The 20,599-nt window shown below is 46.2% G+C and overlaps 1 protein-coding gene across 5 annotated transcripts in view; it reads left to right on the forward strand.

The window, feature by feature from the left end:
- The window catches only part of RNF145 (ring finger protein 145), a 214,941-nt gene that overhangs the window by 128,983 nt on the left and 65,359 nt on the right, over positions 1-20,599 (forward strand). For all 5 annotated transcript variants that reach the window (XR_013229158.1, XR_013229160.1, XR_013229159.1 and 2 more), the window contains one exon: positions 9,377-9,468. Coding sequence is in view for 2 of the 5 variants with exons in the window: in XM_077326384.1 (XP_077182499.1) it covers positions 9,377-9,468 (92 nt within the window). In the remaining 3 variants the exon portion in view is untranslated. The remainder of the gene's footprint in view (positions 1-9,376; positions 9,469-20,599) is intronic.

Below are 20,599 nucleotides of genomic sequence, written 5' to 3' on the forward strand. Positions count from 1 at the left end.
TAGTATACCATCCTTCCCGACAGTGGGCTCTGGGCAGTTCACAAGATCATCAGTTAAAACATACATAATATGTTCAGTGTATGTCTTTTGTTATAGGCCTTAAAATTGCACCCAGCAGCCTCTTTTTACTGTTCATCTTTTAGGAGAAACTTCTTATTCTTTCACTTCAGGAAGAAAAACTGGCTCTCAGTATTTCAGCTGGAAAAAAAACACATATTGCAGCAACTCATGTCAAGAAGTTACAGTCTATCTCCTGTTTTCAAACTAATTGAACAGTCCTGCAAGACTTGGTTGCATAAGCCTTTTGTGTCTTGCTTGTACCTGGAGCCTTCATTATTTAGTAGTTAAGTCTTTACCACTGTTGAAGTTTCTTTGCTTAAAGATGCAAACAATGACTTTACTTCTTTTTTTTATAAGATTTTTATTTTTGTTTTCCAAGATTAAAGATAATGAAATACAGGCAATCTACATTGTTAATACAGAAAAAGAAAGGTTATGCTCTTCATTAGATACATTTAGTCCCCTGTTTCAATCCCCTTTTGTAATATTTAAAGATAATACAATGCAAATAATCTACATTATTGATACAGAAAGAAAAAGATTATGTTTGATACATTTGATACCCCGTTTCAATCCCCTTTTAACTTATTTTCTTAGGTAGATCAGATAAGGGCCCCATTGTTCTTGAAAGGCCTCTTCTCTTCATTTAAGATTATAAGACTCCACATTGTCAAGTGCAGCAAGAACTCACAACAAGCTTCTATGAAAAGAAAGCGTTTATTGGAAAGTTACTTCAGACACCTAAACTAAAGAAGTCAATTCTGCCAACCGTTACACTTGCAGACCCTTTTCAAGGCAAATTCTCCCGGCCAAACCTTGAAGGTTCCCAAGGGAGGGGGGAGCGAGTACCAGGTGCAATAAACAGGGAGTGCTACTTCTCACACGTCCTTGGGCAGCCTGGCGCCCACTGACAAGATAACTTCTTTTGTTACACAGAGCAGGCCGTACATGCTGGTTCAAAAGCCAAATAGTTCACAGCAAATCATGATAACAGGGAACAGCAGACAAGTTTCGTTTTCAGGCAGGCAGTTAAAAATAAAGAGGGTCGAGGTTACAGAGGACCCGAAAACCAAAAGGTAAAATGCAGGCTAAGCAAACATGGAGGAACCCAGGCCAACCTAATACCTAATAATTCATGGCAGCGAGCAGGCACTGATCCTGACATTCCTCCGTTCCAAAAAGGACTCCCCCACCACCCATTCACCCAGCATCCACAGGTCTAGGGCACATAGGAAAGGCACGATGGAAGGTGCGGAGCAGCCATGGGGCCCTCACATTGGGAGCCCCTACCCACTCTCTATCCCCCATGGGGAAATCTTTCCACTCCACCAGGTACTGGAGCTGGCCTTTGTGCATTCGAGAGTCCAGGATCTTTTCCACTTGGTAGTGAGTGTCTTTATCGATGAAAACAGGAGCAGGTGTAGCACGCGGGGGGTGCCAAGCGTCCGGCAGGGGGGCACGTTTCAGCAAGCTGGAATGAAAAACAGGGTGCACATTCCTATAAGTTTTTGGCAAAGCTACCTCCACGGTCACATCATTAATCAACTTGGTGATTTGAAAAGGACCCACATATTTGGCACCCAACTTGTGGGATTGCTGCTGGCAGCGAAGGTTTTTTGTAGACAGATACACCTGATCCCCCACGGCCCAGGCAGGGTTCGCCGTACGTTTTTTATCGGCTTGACTTTTATAAGCTTTCTTGGCATCCTCCAAACTGGACACAATGGAGGGCCAGGCATTCGCAATGTAACTAACCCATTTGTGCACATCCGGGGCATCAGGGGATTTGAGCTCCCAAGTGGGCGCAGCCAGTAGGTCTGTGCCGTAGATCACCTTAAAAGGGGAAACCCCTGTGGACGCATGGACCCCATTAATATAAGCAAACTCAGCCAACGGGAGCAAGGACACCCAATCGTTTTGTTGGTGGTTGATAAAGCAGCGTAGGTATTGCTCCAGGATTTGATTGACCCTCTCAGTTTGGCCGTTCGATTCAGGGTGGTAGCCGGAGGTCAGGGTTTGCTCCACACCCAAGAGCCTTAAAAGCTCCCACCAGAATTTGGCAACGAACTGGGGGCCCCGATCCGAGAGAAGTCTCCTAGGAATTCCATGTAGGCGGTATATGTGGGTGATGAATAAAGAAGCCAATTTAGCCGCCGAAGGCAACCCACTGCATGGCACGAAGTGGGCTTGTTTTGAAAACGCATCCACCACCACCCAAATCACGGTTTTGCCATGACTAGGAGGCAAGTCGGTGATAAAGTCCATAGGAACATCCAACCAGGGGCATTCAGGGGTGGGCAATGCGTGGAGGGGACCCCGTTTCTTTCCCCCTAGGGGTTTAGAAGTCAAACACACAGGACACCCCTGGATGTATTTTTCCACATCAACACGCATAGAGGGCCACCAGTAATGTCTTCGGACCAGATGCAAAGTTTTTATGAAGCCTAAGTGGCTAGCTGATTGGAATCGTGGCACAATTTCAGGACTTCCACCCGGGCACCCTTTGGGACGTACAAGCGATTGTCTTTCAAAAACAGGCCCCCCTTCTCCTCCAGGGAGGAGCGAAGTGCCGCAAATTCCTCATCCAGTAGGACGTCCTTTTGAGCCCAACCCCCAGGGATGGGAATCCCACCTTTCGTTTTGCTGCGCGTCATAGCAACCAAACCCAGCTGGGTGGACGTAAAAACCATATCCACCAATGGGTCGCGCTTACTGTTGTACTGAGGGAGGCGCGACAGTGCATCTGCCAAAAAATTCAGTTTCCCCGGGAGATGCTTGAGAGTGAAGTCGAACCGAGAGAAAAACTCCGCCCACCTCATTTGTTTGGCGGAGAGGGAGCGGGGCTGCTTGAGGGCTTGTAAGTTTTTATGATCCGTCCAAACCACGAACGGGACTGCCGCCCCCTCTAACCAATGGCGCCAGGTGGCCAATGCCAATTTTACAGCCGCGGCTTCCTTCTCCCAAATTGCCCAGTTCCGCTCCGGTCCAGAGAATTTTTTGGATAAATAGGCGATGGGATGCAACTTGCCATCCCCCCCTTCTTGCAGGATCACGGCCCCCATGGCTACATCCGAGGAGTCTACTTGGACCGTAAATTGCCTAGTGGGGTCAGCATGGGCCAGAACTGGTTCAGAGGTGAAAAGTTCCTTCAATTTGTCAAACACCCCTTGGCACAGTGGAGACCATTTCAAAGGGGCCCCAGGCCATTTGGCCACCTGTCCCCCGTCCTTGGTTTTTAACAAGTTAGTTAAGGGGAGGGCCACTTTTGCGAAATTGGGGATAAAGGTTCTATAGAAGTTGGCGAACCCCAAGAAGCTTTGAAGCTGTTTGCACGTTTTTGGGGGTTCCCAGGCCAGCAAATCCTGCACTTTACCCGGGTCCATCTCAATCCTTTCTCTGAAACCCGGAACCCTAGGAACTCCACCGCGGGGCAGTGGAACTCACATTTAGATAATTTGGCAAAGAGCTGGTGCTTGCGGAGTCGCCGCAGCACCTCCCGGACCAGAGCCACGTGCCCCGCTCGATCATTGGAATACACCAAAATGTCATCAAGGTAAACCAGAACCCCATGGTACAATAAATCATGCATAATTTCATTAATCATATTCATGAACACGGCCGGAGCGCCGGCGAGGCCGAACGGCATGATAGTGTACTCAAATTGTCCCAGGGGCGTGTTAAACGCAGTCAAATACTCGTGCCCCTTCTTTATGCGCACTCAGTAATAGGCTTCCCGCAAGTCCAACTTGTAGAAGATTGTCGCCCTCCCCAAATGTCCCAACAAATCCTTGATGAGGGGCAAAGGGTAGGCGTTACAGGTGGAAACTGCATTCAACCCCCGATAGTGCACAGGCGTAGGGAGCCATCCTTCTTTTTCACAAAAAGAACCGGCGCGGCCAGCGGGGAGGTGGCGGGTCTGATAAACCCTCGCGTCAAGTTCTTATCCAGGAAGTCCCTAAGCTCTTGCATCTCGTGGGGGCTCATGGAATAAAGTTTGGCTTTAGGGAGCGGCTCCCCCTTCCTGAGTTCAATCGCACAATCAGTTTTGCGATGGGGGGGTAGCTGGTTACATTCAGCTTCAGCGAAAACATCCTCAAAGTCTCGATATTCCTTAGGCAGCCCACCATTCCCCACTTCAGCCACCGCCGCGCTGACGGCCCCCATGTCAGACGGCTCGGGCCGCCGGTGACGTTCGCACTCAGGGGCTGTGAATCTAACTGATCCCGTTTTCCATTTTACCGTGGGATCGTGCTCCCTAAGCCAATCCAGTCCCAGCACACATGGGAAAGCCGAGTGAGGGGCCACCAACGGCTGAATCCGCTCCCAATGTTTGTCAATGTCCAGTTCTAGGGGGAGCGTCTTAACGGTGGCTTCCCCCCCTGGAGCGCATTTCCCATCCAATTGGGCAATGTGTAACGGTCTCTCTAGAGGCTGCTTGCCCACCCCCAGAGTCTCGGCCATTGAAGGGCTCACCAAAGTTTTGGTGCAGCCCGAGTCCACTATGCACTGTACCCCCACTTGCTTCCCTGAGCCGGGTTCCGTAAGGGTGGCCAGCAGAAGTGCTAAGGGGGAGTCACTCACCGAACGTTTGCCCCTGCCCGGGACCTGCTGGCGGGGCTTCTTTACAGCAGGTCGCCTTCATTTCCCAACTGCTCTCTTGAGTTGGATTCTCCCACCGGGCCGCTGTCACTGGAATCCAGGGCAGACGAGGCGGTGCTCGCGGGGGCCAGCAGAGACAGCACGGTTTTCTTGGGCGCCGGTTTCTTGGAAACTGCTGTGATGCAGGGGGTGGCGCTCCCCTCGGCGCGGTTTTCTCCCGCCTCTGCTCCTGCCTTCTTTGTTGGGCACTGCGCAAGGAAATGGCCAGCTTGGCCGCAGCCCAGGCACAGCCCCTTCTCACGCCAGGGTGCTCGCTCGCTGGCATCCCCTTTTCCTTTTGGCACTGGCTTCTTAGGGGTGGAGGTCTTTGTTGGCGCTTTCCCTTTTCCGCCACCCAGTCCTGCCGCCAGCATCATCCGGTGCTCGACATCGCCAGCTAAACGTACCCAGCCCATCACGGTCTTCGGGTCATCCAGGTGTAGACACTTCCAAGCCAAACTCTCTGACAGCCCCTCCTGGAACGCCTGCACGCGCTGGGGCTCGGTCCACTCCGGTACGGAGGCTAACAGCTTCTGAAACTCCCAGGAGTATTCAGCCACCGACTATGACCCTTGCTTGATCGCCTTCAGTTTTTTTTTTCTGCCGTCTCGCGCTCTAATGGGTCCACGTACATCAAGCGCATGGCCCTCATGAAGCGGTCGTAGTTCCTCACTGCCCTGGGGTTGTAGCGGTAGAGATCGATGAACCACTTCGCCGCCTCTCCTTCCAAGCAGTCGCCCACGAAGCGAATGCGCTCAGCATCATCCAGGAACGTGAATCCCACGTCCATCATGTAGGCTTGTAGTTGAACCAGGAAACCCGGAAAGGCGGACGGGTTCCCCGCAAATCGGGTTTTGAATCTGTAGGACCGGCGGATCTCAGAGCCTCACAGTTGCGGGGGCAGCTGGCCCGGTGGGGCATTGGCCCAATCTTGCGCTGCTCCCCGAGGCTGTCTGGCCCCTCTGCCCCTTGGGAGCGCTCCGCATCCCGCTCCAGCTGCCGCTGCGGCTCCTACGGCGGCTGCCGCCGCTGCTCCTACTCCAGCTCCTTGGGCAGCCCCTGCCCTACCGTCGGCGTTGTCGCCGCCATCGGGCATGCCAGCTGGCAGTTCTTCGCCACCACCCGCCACAGCTGCACCCTGGTCTGCTGCATCCTCTTCTCCCGAGGAGGAGTGGTCCGCCGCGGCACCTTGGGCCCCGATCCTGGCCCCCGTCCTGCTTGCGGAGCCTGCAGCCATTGCCATGTGGTCTCGGTGGGTTGACTGTGCCCCCAAGGATCTCCGCACTCCAGGTCGTCTGGCTGTTGCCTGTAAATCCCGGAGGAGGCGCCTTGCCTCGCGCTGGGAATCTGGCCCCAACTCCCCAGATACCGAGTGCAGCCAATCACCCACACGGCTCATCTGCTCTTGCAGCTCTTGCACTTCCAGTGCTTTGGCCGTTCCCTGGCCTGTAGCCCCCTCGGGTACATTCTCTGGCCACAGCTCGTCCCCAGTCGGGCGGTCATATTTGGACAACCGCCTGCGCTCCGTGAAGTGCCGCTCCAGAAAATCTTCATGCCCCTGGGTGAATTCGCTCAGGACCCTCGCCATGCCGGAGACCCTGCTCGAGCCGAGGGACCCTGACGCCGCGAAATCATCCTGAGTGTCATTCGCGAACAAGTCTCCCTCGTCCTCCTGCTCACTATAAAGGGAACCTTCGTCCTGCATTGTATCAGGCGAAAGGTGTTGTGAGAATTGACTTAATGTCAAGTGCAGCAAGAACTCACAACAAGCTTCTATGAAAAGAAAGCGTTTATTGGAAAGTTTCTTCAGACACCTAAACTAAAGAAGTCAATTCTGCCAACCGTTACACTTGCAGATCCTTTTCAAGGCAAATTCTCCCGGCCAAACCTTGAAGGTTCCCAAGGGAGGGGGAGCGAGTACCAGGTGCAATAAACAGGGAGTGCTACTTCTCACACGTCCTTGGGCAGCCTGGCGCCCACTGACAAGATAACTTCTTTTGTTACACAGAGCAGGCCGTACATGCTGGTTCAAAAGCCAAATTGTTCACAGCAAATCATGATAACAAGGAACAGCAGACAAGTTTCGTTTTCAGGCAGGCAGTTAAAAATAAAGAGGGTCGAGGTTACAGAGGACCCGAAAACCAAAAGGTAAAATGCAGGCTAAGCAAACATGGAGGAACCCAGGCCAACCTAATACCTAATAATTCATGGCAGCGAGCAGGCACTGATCCTGACACACATGGCTACAATATTATGGACTTTTACCCAAAGCTTATAACCTTTTTCATGTTTCCACCACATTTTAAAAGAGAAGTCTACTTTGTTACCATCGTTTCAACATTTGTTTGCATAGTTTTTAACAATTTTAACAATCATAAACAATTTATACTTAACGTGGTCTTATAGCCATCCTCATTTCCACTAGGGAAAATAAAAAATAAAAAATAAAAGCCTACTTAGTTGTACGGAAAAAGAAAAAATATATATATATAGGTTGTTAAGGTTGTAAGCTATATAAGTGTACATCATTAATACAAAAATGATAAAATAGAGTCTTCATTAGTTTGTAAAATAAAGTCTTCGTTAGTTACATTTACACCTAGGTGCCTCCTGTTAGTTATGCTTTAAGTTTGAGCTGAGAGTCACTACAGAGATATGTTAATTCAAATTCAGCTTGCCTATATGGCTACGGAAAAAAGCAGAAGGAGGAAAAGAATTTCAACCACTGTGTTTCATTTCCGTTCCCCAAGCTTCTTAAGGGGGTCTCATATTGAGGCCTGCCGCATCCTGTTGTTCCCGCTGACCCATGTTCTGTCCAGTTGGCCTTTGGCTTAGAGAGTGCAGTTGTAGTCTTTCCCTCGGAGTATACATCGGTGAGTCTTGAAACAGTTGTACCTCCTGGGCTCCAATATCAGTACGGTTTTTTTTCCAAGAAGCTCCTTTCAATTGATTACTTTCACAGCAGATCCATATATCTTTTGATGGTTCTACTGTTGCTTTGGAGTGGCTGTATGTCTTCTTAGGTAGGGAGTCCTTATCTAGGCTGCAAAGCTCCGACATCCCCTTTTCCATCTCCAAAGTTTCAAGTTTCTCTTCTGCTGGTAATTTTCCACCTTGTTTAAAGCTATCATCAGCCACTGTTATTGATTCATCATTCCTGTTAGAGACTTCTTCCTTGCCGCCCTTGAACTCCTTGAGCATATCTTTAAGCTAGCCATCTGTATATGCTTTCAAATCTTGGGTCTGTTTCTCTAATAAATAAGCAAATTTCTTTAACATGGACATGTTGTAGGCAATTTTGCAAATAACCAATAGAGGTCCTACGGAGTCCTAACGAAGAGCAACCGTCTGTTTTGATATTAAAGCAATGTCGCGTACTGGAACAGAATTCTCGCGAGATCTTCTCACCCACGGCTCTTATCTCTTATCTCTGAAAACCAAAACAAATGCCGGAAGAGCTATTACTAATTAGTTTGAGTTATTTTAAGTCCTTCTTCTACTTAGAAAAGAGAATTGGCCTGCCTCATATCGAGGTGGCTTCAAGCAGAGCCAGAGACGGGGGAAAAGAAAAAACGGGAAAGTACTTGCGTCTTTATGCGTTGATTGATATCTTGGATTTTAGCTGATGTCCTCCCCTAGTTCACAGTTGCAATAAATCGTAGTAGAGGATCAAAGTAGATTCGCTTATCTTCCTGTCACTCTAGCTTGCTTAAATTAAACAAAGCAGCTTTCCACGCTGAGAGTTTGTTCCAGAGGAGAAGGTGCCGGGGGAAACCCCACTCACTGTTTATAGGCTCGATCTGATGTCTACCAGATGTTTTCACTCCGAAGTTGTGATGAATCGAAAGTCTTGCAGGGAAGTATCCAATTAGCTTTGTAGATTGAGATAAGAGTTTTGTAGATTGCAGAGTTGAAAGAAGAGAAAAAGATTTTTAAATGGCGGACGGCACTTACTGGACCCTGTGCACACTGAGCTTACGTTCCAGTGGGATATTAATTTCCCTGCGGAACAGAGAGGCCCCAAAGATTCACAAGGAATTCCTGAGAAGATTGTGGGTGGGTTAGCGTACCCAAAACCCGATTCTGTCAATCACAGCAGCGATTGACCCTCAGTGGAACAGGAGCTCGAAGTATTCGAGCTATCCAAGTGCCATGTCTCCGCCCCTTCCAATGACTTTACTTCTTATCCTTTCCAACTCCTAAGAGTATGACTGTAACTTTTAAACAAAGCACTAAATTGTGCATCATGCAAAATATGTACATATATGTATTCAAGTATATTCAAGTACTTACCATATTTGAAAAACGTGTGCTTTGCTATGACTACTGTACATGTGCTTGGAAACAGCAGTGGTTTCCAAATAATTATGGCACAATTTTTGCACCTGACATTCTTCGTATTTTGCACATGTCTGTAAGTTGATTGTCATGAATGAGGCAGCTGTTGAATAGTTTTTGTTACAGAACAAAAGACAAGAGGAGAATTCACTGTACTGAATGCCTTGTCCCTGTAAGCATTGCAGACTTTAATATATTTTGCCAATGTATCTTGAGTTTTTTTAGTGTGTCAAGAAAAAAACCCATATAAAATAGAAGTCGCATTTCATGCTTTATAAGCCATAATCTCAACTACTATTGAATTAAAAGTTTCTTAACACATTATCATTATGTTCTTCAGGGATTACGTGAGGAGTGAGTTGGAGTCTGGCTACGAAGGGCCAATGTACTTAGAACCTCTTTCCATGAATCGTTTTATGACAGCCTTAATAGGTAAGTAGATTCTAATATTGACTCTTCAGTTTATCTCTTGCAAAGAACTAGGGGTATAACATCGCTAGAAATTTGGAAGCTTTTCCCCTAGTTCTTCTCAGGAAATATATGTGATAGTTTCTTTCCTATCAAACATAAACTTATTTTACTGTGTTAGCATAAAACACATATTTAACTTGAGATGTTAAATATGTATTGTTTGGCATGAAACAATGTCACTGGCTTGGTTTCCAACAGGTAAAATTGTAAATATACACAATAATTTCCACAGAGTTGCAAACTGCTGCAGCTTATACCACCTTAGCACATGTATCTTCGTTTAGTGGCATTTGAGAGGCAGGAAAAGTAGTTGTTAAAATTATAAAATTATAGTAAAAGGAAGAATTATTACATGAGCAGTGTCTCATATATTTACAATACAAGTAATAACATATATGGATATCAAGTGAAATTTCATAATAATGGAACATACTGAATTCTTTAATCATTATACACATTATAGCAGCATTTTTAGAAAAATTATCAATATGGAATTATTGTCTAACTAGCTTAGAATTATAGAATCATAGAATCATAGAGTTGGAAGGGGCCATAGAGGCCATCTAGTCCAACCCCCTGCTCAATGCAGGATCAGCCCAAAGCATCCTAAAGCATTCAAAAAAAGTGTGTATCCAACCTTTGCTTGAAGACTGCCAGTGAGGGGGAGCTCACCTGATATCTAGCCTATATCGTTGTACTTGTAGTTTAAACCCATTACTGCCTGTCCTCTCCTCTGCAGCCAATGGGAACAGCATCCTGCCCTCCTCCAAATGACAAACTTTCAAATATTTAAAGAGGGCTATCACGTCCCCTCTCAACCTCCTTTTCTCCAGGCTGAACATTTCCAAGTCCCTCAACCTATCTTCATAGGGCTTGGTCCCTTGGCCCCAGATCATCCTCGTTGCTCTCCTCTGTACTCTTTCAATTTTATCTATGTCCTTCTTGAAGTGAGGCCTCCAGAACTGCACACAGTACTCCAGGTGTGGTCTGACCAGTGCCGTATACAATGGGACTATGACATCTTGTGATTTTGATGTGATGCCCCTGTTGATACAGCCCAAAATGGCATTTGCCTTTTTTACCGCTGCATCACACTGCCTGCTCATGTTTAGTTTACAATCCACAAGTACCCCAAGGTCTCGTTCACACACAGTGTTATCTAGAAGGATATGCCCCAGCCAGCAGGCATGCTTTTCATTTTTCTGACCCAGATGCTGAACTTTACACATCTTTATTAAATTGCATCTTAAAAACAGGCTTTGGTAGCCCCCCCCCACTGCGGCCGCTTCCTCCTAGCACACCAAGTACACCTGAAGCAATCCGTGACCCCCCCCCCCCGGTGAGCCTGCTGCTTCCCCGCGGCCTGGCAATCACACCCGGCACCTCTTTGAGGCGCCGGGTGTGCCTGGTGGGACGCGAGGAAGCCATTGGCGGCTCCCTCCCCCCCACTAGCGAGCCCGCAGCTTCCCTGGGGCCCGCCCGGGCAGCTGGGGAGCCATCCCCGTTCTGGGCGCGTAGCCTCCTTACCACAGGGCCCGTGGTCCCCGTGCTGTCCAGGTGATGCAGCTGTCCCAATGCAGAAGCGCCCAGCACTGCTGGGCACATCCAGATTGGGCCAGGCATTGTCTCCTGTAGGCGGGTGCTCCAGGGACCGTCTCAATGCAGACACGCCTAGCTTTGCTGGGTGCATGTGGGTTGGTCTGCTGACCCAGACACCACCCGGACAGGCCCTACATGGCCCTTTTAACTTTATTGGCACTTAGGCCAGTGGTTAAGATGCTGTAGTAGGTTATATAAGACAGTCTTCGAAGACTCTTTTGAATCAGTAAGACCTGAGCTGATTCTGAATTTAATTTGTTTTTTCCATTGTAGTTCCTGCTGAATTCAGATTGATTTGAACTCAGGTCTTCCTCTATTCCCCCCTCCCCAATTGAAACAGAAAGTGTTCCGCACTTGATTGGGGAAGCTCAGAACAGGGAGGGGTGCCAATTGCAGCAGGAGTCTCTTTTCTTGAACGGGTGTGGGGGAGAGGATTGGAGACAGCAGAGGAGAGGGAAATAACAACAGGCAAATCTCTGCTGAGAGAAGTTAGGGCTTCTGGAGCACAGTCAGTTCAGGGAAGCCTTGCAACCGGGATCCTGGAAGTCTTTGAACTGATGCCCGAGCCAATTAGGGAAGACTGCTTTGCTCTGAGGTACAGAGCAGTAAATTAATTTGAAAAAGCAAAAAAACTGGACATTTACTCATATCGGTTTTTGAAATATCAAGGCTTATATCCATTCCAGAATATCATGGGGGAAAGAGAGGGTCACCACGAATCAATCATGCATGTTGCACAGGGAAAATTTAAAGAGACCAAAATCAAAATGGAAATGGAATTCAGTGTAGATTGCAGGGATTTAGTTGATCTGGGAGTGAGGGACTACACCCAGGTCTTAAAAAGTATTTTATTCATTATATAAGAGTAAAGTATTTCATGGATGTTTTTTAAATGCTTATAATTTCTCAATTTTTCCAGCAATAGAAATAGCCTAAAAAGTTCTGAGGGGACAAAACATGGAAAATTGTCTTTTTTTTGTTTTCTTTTTCCCTCCCAGATCTATTAAAATACTTTTCATGTCACCACGGTCATACTCAACATGGACAGTGGTACCAGAGCTTGTATTATGCCAACTTTGCTGCCATATACATCCAGATAAAAAAATCACTGGACTTCACAAAATTAACTACCTCATTTCAGGCTCTTTCATTTGCTTATCTTCTAACATTGTATATACCATTAAATGACAACTATACCTTTCAGTTCTCTATATAAGGCAAACAGGTCAAACCTGCACTAAAGGATAAATGGACACAATCTGACATCAAGAATCACAAATTGAGAAACCTGTAGGAGAACATTTTAAACTCCAAGGGTTCTCAGTGGGAGACCTCAAAATAGCTGCTTTATTTATCAGGAAATTTTTCTTCACAGTCAGAGTAGTTCAGAAGTGGAATAGGCTGCCTAAGGAGGTGGTGAGCTCCCCCTCACTGGCAGTCTTCAAGCAAAGGTTGGATACACACTTTTCTTGGATGCTTTAGGATGCTTTGGGCTGATCCTGCGTTGAGCAGGGGGTTGGACTAGATGGCCCCTATGACCCCTTCCAACTCTATGATTCTATGATTGCAAAGGAATTTCAGAAGCAGAAGGGAACAGGAGATTGCTGAATTACAAGTTATTATAGTACTCAGAACAATGGAACATCCAGGGCTTAACAAAGATCTCTGATTCTTGTTGTTGCTGTTAGGTATGAAGTCGTGTCCGACCCATGGTGACTCCATGGACAATGATCCTCCAGGCCTTCCTGTCCTCTACCATTTCCCGGAGTCCATTTAAGTTCGCACCGACTGCTTCGGTGATTCCATCCAGCCACCTCATTCTCTGTCATCCCTTTCTTCTTTTGCCCTCAATCGCTCCCAGCATTAGGCTTTTGTCCAGGGAGTCCTTCCTTCTCATGAGGTGGCCAAACGATTTAAATTTCAACTTCAGGATCTGACCTTCTAATGAGCAGTCAGGGCTGATCTCCTCTAGGAATGACCAGATTGTTTCCCTTGCAGTCCAAGGGACTTGCAAGAGTCTTCTCCAGCACCAGAGTCCAAAAGCCTGAATTCTTTGATGCTCGGCCTTCCTTATGGTCCAACTTTCACAGCCATACATTTCAACTGGGAAGACAATAGCCTTGACTAGACACACTTTTGGCAGGGTGATGTCTGCTTTTTAGGATGCTGTCTAGATTTGCCATAGCTTTCCTCCGTCTTTCAGTTTCTTTGCTGCAGTCCCCATCTGCAGAGATCTTGGAGCCCAGGAAAATAAAATCTGTCACTACATCCATTTCTTCCCCATCCATTTGCCAGGAATTGAGAAGGCCGAATGCCATGATCTTAGTTTTCTTAATGTTGAGTTTCAAGCCAACTTTTGCACTCTCCTCCTTCACCCGCATCAAGAGGCTCTTTAGTTCCTCTTCGCTTTTTGCCATTAGATTGATGTGCTCCGCAAATAAATTAAATAGGCACAGCGACAGTATACAGCCTTGCTGAACTTCTTTCTCAATTTTGAACCAATCAGTGATTCCATGCCCGATTCTCACTGTTACTTCTTGATCTTCATATAGATTTCTCAAGAGACAGCTAAGATCCTCTGGCATTCCCATCTCTTTAAGAACTTGCCACAATTTGTTGTGCTCCACACAATCAATGGCTTTAGCATAGTCAATGAAGCAGCTGTAAATGTTTTTCTGGAACTCCCTAGCTTTCTACATGATCGAGCGTATGTTGGCAATTTGATCACTAGTTCCTCTGCCTCTTTGAAATCCTGCCTGTACTTCTGGAAGTTCTCAGTCCACATATTGCTAGAGTTTAGATTGTAGGATTTTGAGCATAACTTTGCTAGCATGAGAAATGAGTGCAATGGTGTGGTAGTTTGAACATTATTTGGTGTTGTCCTTATTTGGGATTGGAATGCATACTGACCTTTTCCAATCCTGTGGCCACTGTTGAGTTTTCTAAGTTTGCTGGCATATTGAGTGTAGCACTTTTACTGCATCGTCTTTTAAGATTTTGAATAGTTCAACTGGAATGCTGTCACTTCCACTAGCTTTATTGTTGCTCAGACTTCCTAAGGCCCATTTGACTTCACATTCCAGGATGTCTGGCTCCAGGTCAGTGACTACCCCATCGTGGTTATCAGGTATGTTAAGCTCGCTCTTGTATAGTTCTGTATAATTTTGCCACCTTTTTAAAATCTCTTCTTCTGTTAGGTCCCTAGCATTTTGGCTCTTTATCATACCCATCTTTGCTTGAAACGTTCTTTATCATACCCATCTTTGCTTGAAACGTTCTCTTCATATCTCCAATTTTCTTTGAGAGACCTCTGGTCCTTCCTATTCCATTGTTTTCTTCTTCGATTTGTTTGCACTGTTCATTTAAGAAGGCAGTCTTATCTCTTCTAGCTATTCTCTGGGATTCAGCGTTCAGTTGGATGTATCTTTCTCTTTCTCCCTTGCCTTTCACTTCCCTTCTCACTTCAGCTATTTGTAAAGCTTTCTCAGACAGCCATTTTGCTTTCTTGCATTTCTTTTTCCTTGGGATGGTTTTAGTTGGTACCTCTTGTACAACGTTGCGAACCTCCGTCCATAGTTCTTCAGTCACTCTATCAGATCTAATTCCTTAAATATATTTGTCACCTCTACTGTATATTCACCAGGGATATGATTTAGTTCATACCTGAGTAGCCTGGTGCTTTTCTCTACTTTCTTCAATTTTAGCCTAAATTTTGCAACAAAAAGGTGATGATCTGAACCACAATCGGCTCCTGGTCTTGTTTTTACTGACTGTATAGAACTTCTCCATCTTTGACTGCAGAGCACATAATCAATCTGATTTCTGTGTTGACTGTCTGGTGATGTCCATGTGTGGAGTCGTCTCTTGGGTTGTTGGAAAAGAGTGTTTGCTATGAACATTGTATTCTGTTGACAAATTTCTACCGAATTATACTGATTCTTATCACACTATATATGCTAAATCACTCAGTTCTCTTTTATACTTGGAATTAAACTTTGTAGGTCTTAAGGTGCCACTGGATTCAAACTTAGTTCTCATATCGTTTATTATTTTATTATCTATATATACTAAATTGCTGCTACCTACTGCATTAACTCAATCTTAGCTATACTTATTGCTTAGTTACTTATTCATCTTGACTCCAATTAGCCGTTCCTAGAAACTAACACCTCCTCATCTAAATATCATGCTTGAGGAAGTCTGTTTCGGTGTATCTGAAGAAGTGTGCATCTACACATGCTAAATCACTCAATTTTCATACCCAATATTGCACTTTGTTGGTCTTAAAGGTTCCACTGGACTCAAACTTAGGGGATTTTTGCACCTGTTAAATGTAGTAAAATGTTGACTTTACATGGTCGTTATATTCTGGATGTCACCAACATCCAATGCCTGGGCAGTAACTGGCTTGCTACATCCTCCATTTTAAAGCGTGAGTTGGGGAATCACATAAAGTGAATTCACCCGCCTATTTAGCACTAGTTAATGGAGAGCAACCAGCAGAGAGAAGGTAAAGGTAAAGGTATCCCCTGTGCAAGCACCGAGTCATGTCTGCCCCTTGGGGTGACGAGGTTCAAATGTGATAAAGGTGCCTGCCTCGTCCCTTACACCGCCTCCTTCTCCCTTGTTCCCGGGGATGGGAATGTCTTTTTAAAAATGGCTAACATCCTGGAATAACGAATAGGTGGACAAGCGTGCAGGCGATGCCATAAATATTTCCCCCCAAAGTTGTAACACAAAGCATGCCTCTCTAAAGTCCCCCCTTCCAAAATCAGGAACGAGATTAATTTTTAAAAGTATCAAGACTCATGATTCCATAAAAGGTGGTTTTCAAAAAGCACTATGCATCTATGAGTATGAATTTAAAAAAATTTGGAGGCATCGTGGGAGAAAGGGGATTGGTACCTGGATTGATTGACAGGCAGAAGAGAGTCACTTATAAAGCGCGTTGCTCTCTTCTGCCATTTCCAGCCACGGTTGTGGAGGGCAAGAAGCGCAAAAAGGCAGCAGACAACAGCGAGACAGCAAAAAGGTGAGGAGTGGCTGGGAGGCACAATAATATTTAGCGCTACGCCATTCAGCTATCATAACACTATTTTTACCGATGTGTGGAAATGCCCTTAGTTCTCACATCTGTTTCATTTAGTAGATTGTTAGTAGATTGATGTTTTAATGGGAATTTTAATGGGGTTAGTTGTTGTGACCCGCCACGAGCCTGTTGGGAGGGGCGGGAAATAAATATAATAATAATAATAATAATAATAATAATAATAATAATAATAATAATAATAATAATAATAATAAGTATGCAAATTTGCTGCTATTCCCAGGTCTTATTCAATTTAGCTAGACTTATTGCTCAGTTACTTATTCCTCTTGACCTTGCAACTATGTAAGGCTTGAGGAAGTCTGTGTCAGTGTATTTAAAGAAGGGTGCTGTGCACATGAAAGCTTACACCTAGAATAAAGTATACCACTGGACTCAAATTTGTTCTTTTGCTTCAGACTAACACTGCTACCCACCTGAATCTTCAGCCAGTTGTATGTTGCTCTTTATAATATTAGTAAGCAAAAATAGTAACAGTGGTTTTGTGCAGCCTTATAGGTTAGTTTGAAATTTTCTCTCGTTTACCCAAGTATTTAGGAGTTCTTTCATCCTCATCTCTGGAGTGGTGCACTTTGTTTAGGCCCCAGATTCAAATTGTGAATTACGGGTTATGGTGTACTTATTACACCAATCTTCTAAGCCTGTTTTCTTCAATATCTTTCCTGAAGATTATTTATTATTGTATGGCATGTGTGTAATATCACCAAGAGATCCTAAGATTGTCTGGTTGCCAGGCAAAATATCACCAAGAGATCCTAAATACCCTGAATACCATCGCTCCTATTAAAAAAGACTATCAAGATCTGGGGAGGAAGCTCAAGCAAATGGGGGCACAAGTGGTATTCTCTTCAATCTTGCCTGTCAAGGGAAGAGGAATGCGTCGGGAGAGGAAGATAATGGAGGTGAATCACTGGCTGCGTAGTTGGTGCCGGCAGGAGAGATTTGGTTTCTGGGACCATGGGATAGGCTTTCTTGAGGAAGGCCTACTAGCACCTGATGGACTGCACTCATCGAAACTGGGGAAGAATGTGTTTGGCAGGAACCTGGGGAGATTCATCAGGAGAGCTTTAAACTAAAGCCACTAGGGGAAGGAGACGATCAACATAGGGAGTGTATGGAAGGAAAACGATCGGAGGCAGCCCAACCGGCAAGGCCAGCTCATAGGGAACCAAAAGTAAAAGGATTCAGATGTCTTTATACTAACGCCCGAAGCATGGGCAATAAAAAGGAAGAGCTGGAACTTCTCATGCTGATGGAAAGGTATGATCTAGTAGGCATCACAGAAACTTGGTGGAATGATTCTCATGACTGGATTATAATGGTGGATGGATATGAACTGTTCAGAAAAAACAGAATAGATCGAAGAGGTGGAGGAGTGGCACTGTATGTGAGGAAAGGGCTTACCTGTCAGGAAATTCTAGTGATGGAGAGCATATCTACAGTGGAAAGCATCTGGGTGAAAATAAGCGAGGGGAAAACAAACAGTGTGGTGGTTGGTGTCTGCTACCGACCGCCTGACCAACGAGAGGATGTGGATGCTGCACTTCGTGAGCAGCTTGAGACAATATCCAAGCGGCAGGACCTTGTCATCATGGGTGACTTCAATTTTCCAGATGTGTGCTGGGAAACAAACTCTGCGAAGCGTCCTCAGTCATGCAACTTTCTGACCTGCCTGGCTGACAATTTCATTTATCAAATGGTAGATGATCCCACAAGAGGTTCAGCCATACTGGACTTAATACTGACCAACAGGCAAGAGTTGGTGGATGAGGTGAAGGAGGTGGGGACCCTAGGGGGAAGTGACCATGTCCTCATAGAATTCCTTTTGAGATGGGGAGACAAGGAAGCTTGTAGCCAGACGCGGATGTTGGATTTTCGTAGGGCAAACTTTAATAAACTCAGAGACATGATGAGTGTCATACCATGGACGACAATGCTGGAAGGGAAGGGAGCATGTGAAGGGTGGGCGCTACTCAAACAGGAGCTATTGCATGCTCAATCAATGACTATCCCAGAAAGACGAAAACACTGCAGGAGCTCTAAGAAGCCTTTTTGGATGAACAGAGAACTTCAAGAGGAACTAAGAAAGAAAAGGAAAATGTTCAGGAAATGGAGGGAAGGACAGAGCTCTAAAGAAGAGTACCTACAGGTTACTAGGCACTGTAGATCAATCATCAGAAAGGCCAAAGCTGAGAGTGAGCTAAGATTGGCCAGGGAAGCCCATTGTAACAAGAAAAGATTTTTCAGTTATGTGAGGAGCAAACGTAAAGTAAAGGACGCAATAGGCCCACTGTTGGGTGCGGATGGACTAACTCTAACGGAAGATGCAGAGAAAGCAGAAAGGCTTAGTGCCTATTTTACATCTGTTTTTTCCCACAGGTCAAAGGATTTAGGCACATCTAGAGATGGCAGTAGCCAAAGGACAGTGTCTGGGTGGCAGGTTAACATGGATAGAGAGGTTGTCGAGAGGCATTTAGCTGCACTGGATGAGTTCAAATCCCCTGGTCCGGATGAAATGCACCCGAGAGTACTCAAAGAACTTTCCAGAGAACTTGCACAGCCCTTGTCCATCATCTTCGGAACCTCTTTAAGGACTGGAGATGTCCCGGAGGACTGGAAGAGAGCAAATGTTATTCCGATCTTCAAAAAAGGGAGGAAGGATGACCCGGGAAACTACAGACCAGTGAGTCTGACCTCTGTTGTAGGGAAGATAATGGAGCAGATATTAAAGGGAGCGATCTGCAAACATCTGGAGGACAATTTGGTGATCCAAGGAAGTCAGCATGGATTTGTCTCCAACAGGTCCTGCCAGACCAACCTGGTTTCCTTTTTTGACCAAGTAACAGGTTTGCTGGATCGGGGAAATTCGGTTGATGTCATTTACTTGGATTTTAGTAAAGCTTTTGACAAGGTTCCCCATGATGTTCTGATGGATAAGTTGAAGGACTGCAATCTGGATTTTCAGATAGTCAGGTGGATAGGGAATTGGTTAGAGAACCGCACTCAAAGAGTTGTTGTCAATGGTGTTTCATCAGACTGGAGAGAGGTGAGTAGCGGGGTACCTCAGGGCTCGGTGCTCGGCCTGGTACTTTTTAACATATTTATTAATGATCTAGATGAGGGGGTGGAGGGACTACTCATCAAGTTTGCAGATGACACCAAATTGGGAGGACTGGCAAATACTCCGGAAGATAGAGACAGAGTTCAACAAGATCTGAACACAATAGAAAAATGGGCAAATGAGAACAAGATGCAATTTAATAAAGGTAAGTGTAAAGTTCTGCATCTGGGTCAGAAAAATGAAAAGCATGCCTACTGGATGGGGGATACGCTGCTAGGTAGCACTGTGTGTGAACGAGACCTTGGGGTACTTGTGGATTGTAAACTAAACATGAGCAGGCAGTGTGATGCAGTGGTAAAAAAGGCAAATGCCATTTTGGGCTGTATCAACAGGGGCATCACATCAAAACCACAAGATGTCATAGTCCCATTGTACAGTGGTCCCCAACCTGCGGGCTGCGGCCCGGTGCCGGGCTGCGAAGGCCATGGCGCCGGGCAGCGGCTCCCTCTCCCCGCCCCCCCCCGCAGTAAAAAACTTCCTAGGCCGCAAGCTTGCGGCCCGGCTTCTTACTGCGGGAGGGAGGGGAGAAGGAATCGGGGCCGGGCCGCGCCCATGCGGATAATGCGGGGGAGCAGCCCGCGGGCGCGGCCGATGCGTGGGCGTGGCGCGGGCCGCGGGCCGCGCCCCAATGCCCTGCCGGTCCCCAACCTCAGAAAGGTTGGGGACCACTGCCATTGTATACGGCACTGGTCAGACCACCCCTGGAGTTCTGTGTGCAGTTCTGGAGGCCTCACTTCAAGAAGGACGTCGATAAAATTGAAAGGGTACAGAGGAGAGTGACGAAGATGATCTGGGGCCAAGGGACCAAGCCCTATGAAGATAGGTTGAGTGACTTGGGAATGTTCAGCCTGGAAAAAAGGAGGTTGAGAGGAGACATGATAGCCCTCTTTAAGTATTTGAAAGGTTGTCACTTGGAGGAGGGCAGGATGCTGTTTCTGTTTAAACTTCAAGTACAACGATATAGGCTAGATATCAGGAAAAAGTTTTTCACAGTCAGAGTAGTTCAGCAGTGGAATAGGCTGCCTAAGGAGGTGGTGAGCTCCCCCTCACTGGAAGTCTTCAAGCAAAGGTTGGATACACACTTTTCTTGGATGCTTTAGGATGCTTAGGGCTAGTCCTGCGTTGAGCGGGGGGTTGGACTAGATGCCCTGTATGGCCCCTTCCAACTCTATGATTCTATGATTCTATGATTCAAAAGACATTTAGAAGTGGTTTGCCATTGCCTGCCCCCATCATGACTTTGGTATTCCTTGGGGGTTGTACTC

Source organism: Paroedura picta, chromosome 3 (genome assembly GCF_049243985.1).
Source record: "Paroedura picta isolate Pp20150507F chromosome 3, Ppicta_v3.0, whole genome shotgun sequence".
NCBI lineage: Eukaryota > Metazoa > Chordata > Lepidosauria > Squamata > Gekkonidae > Paroedura > Paroedura picta.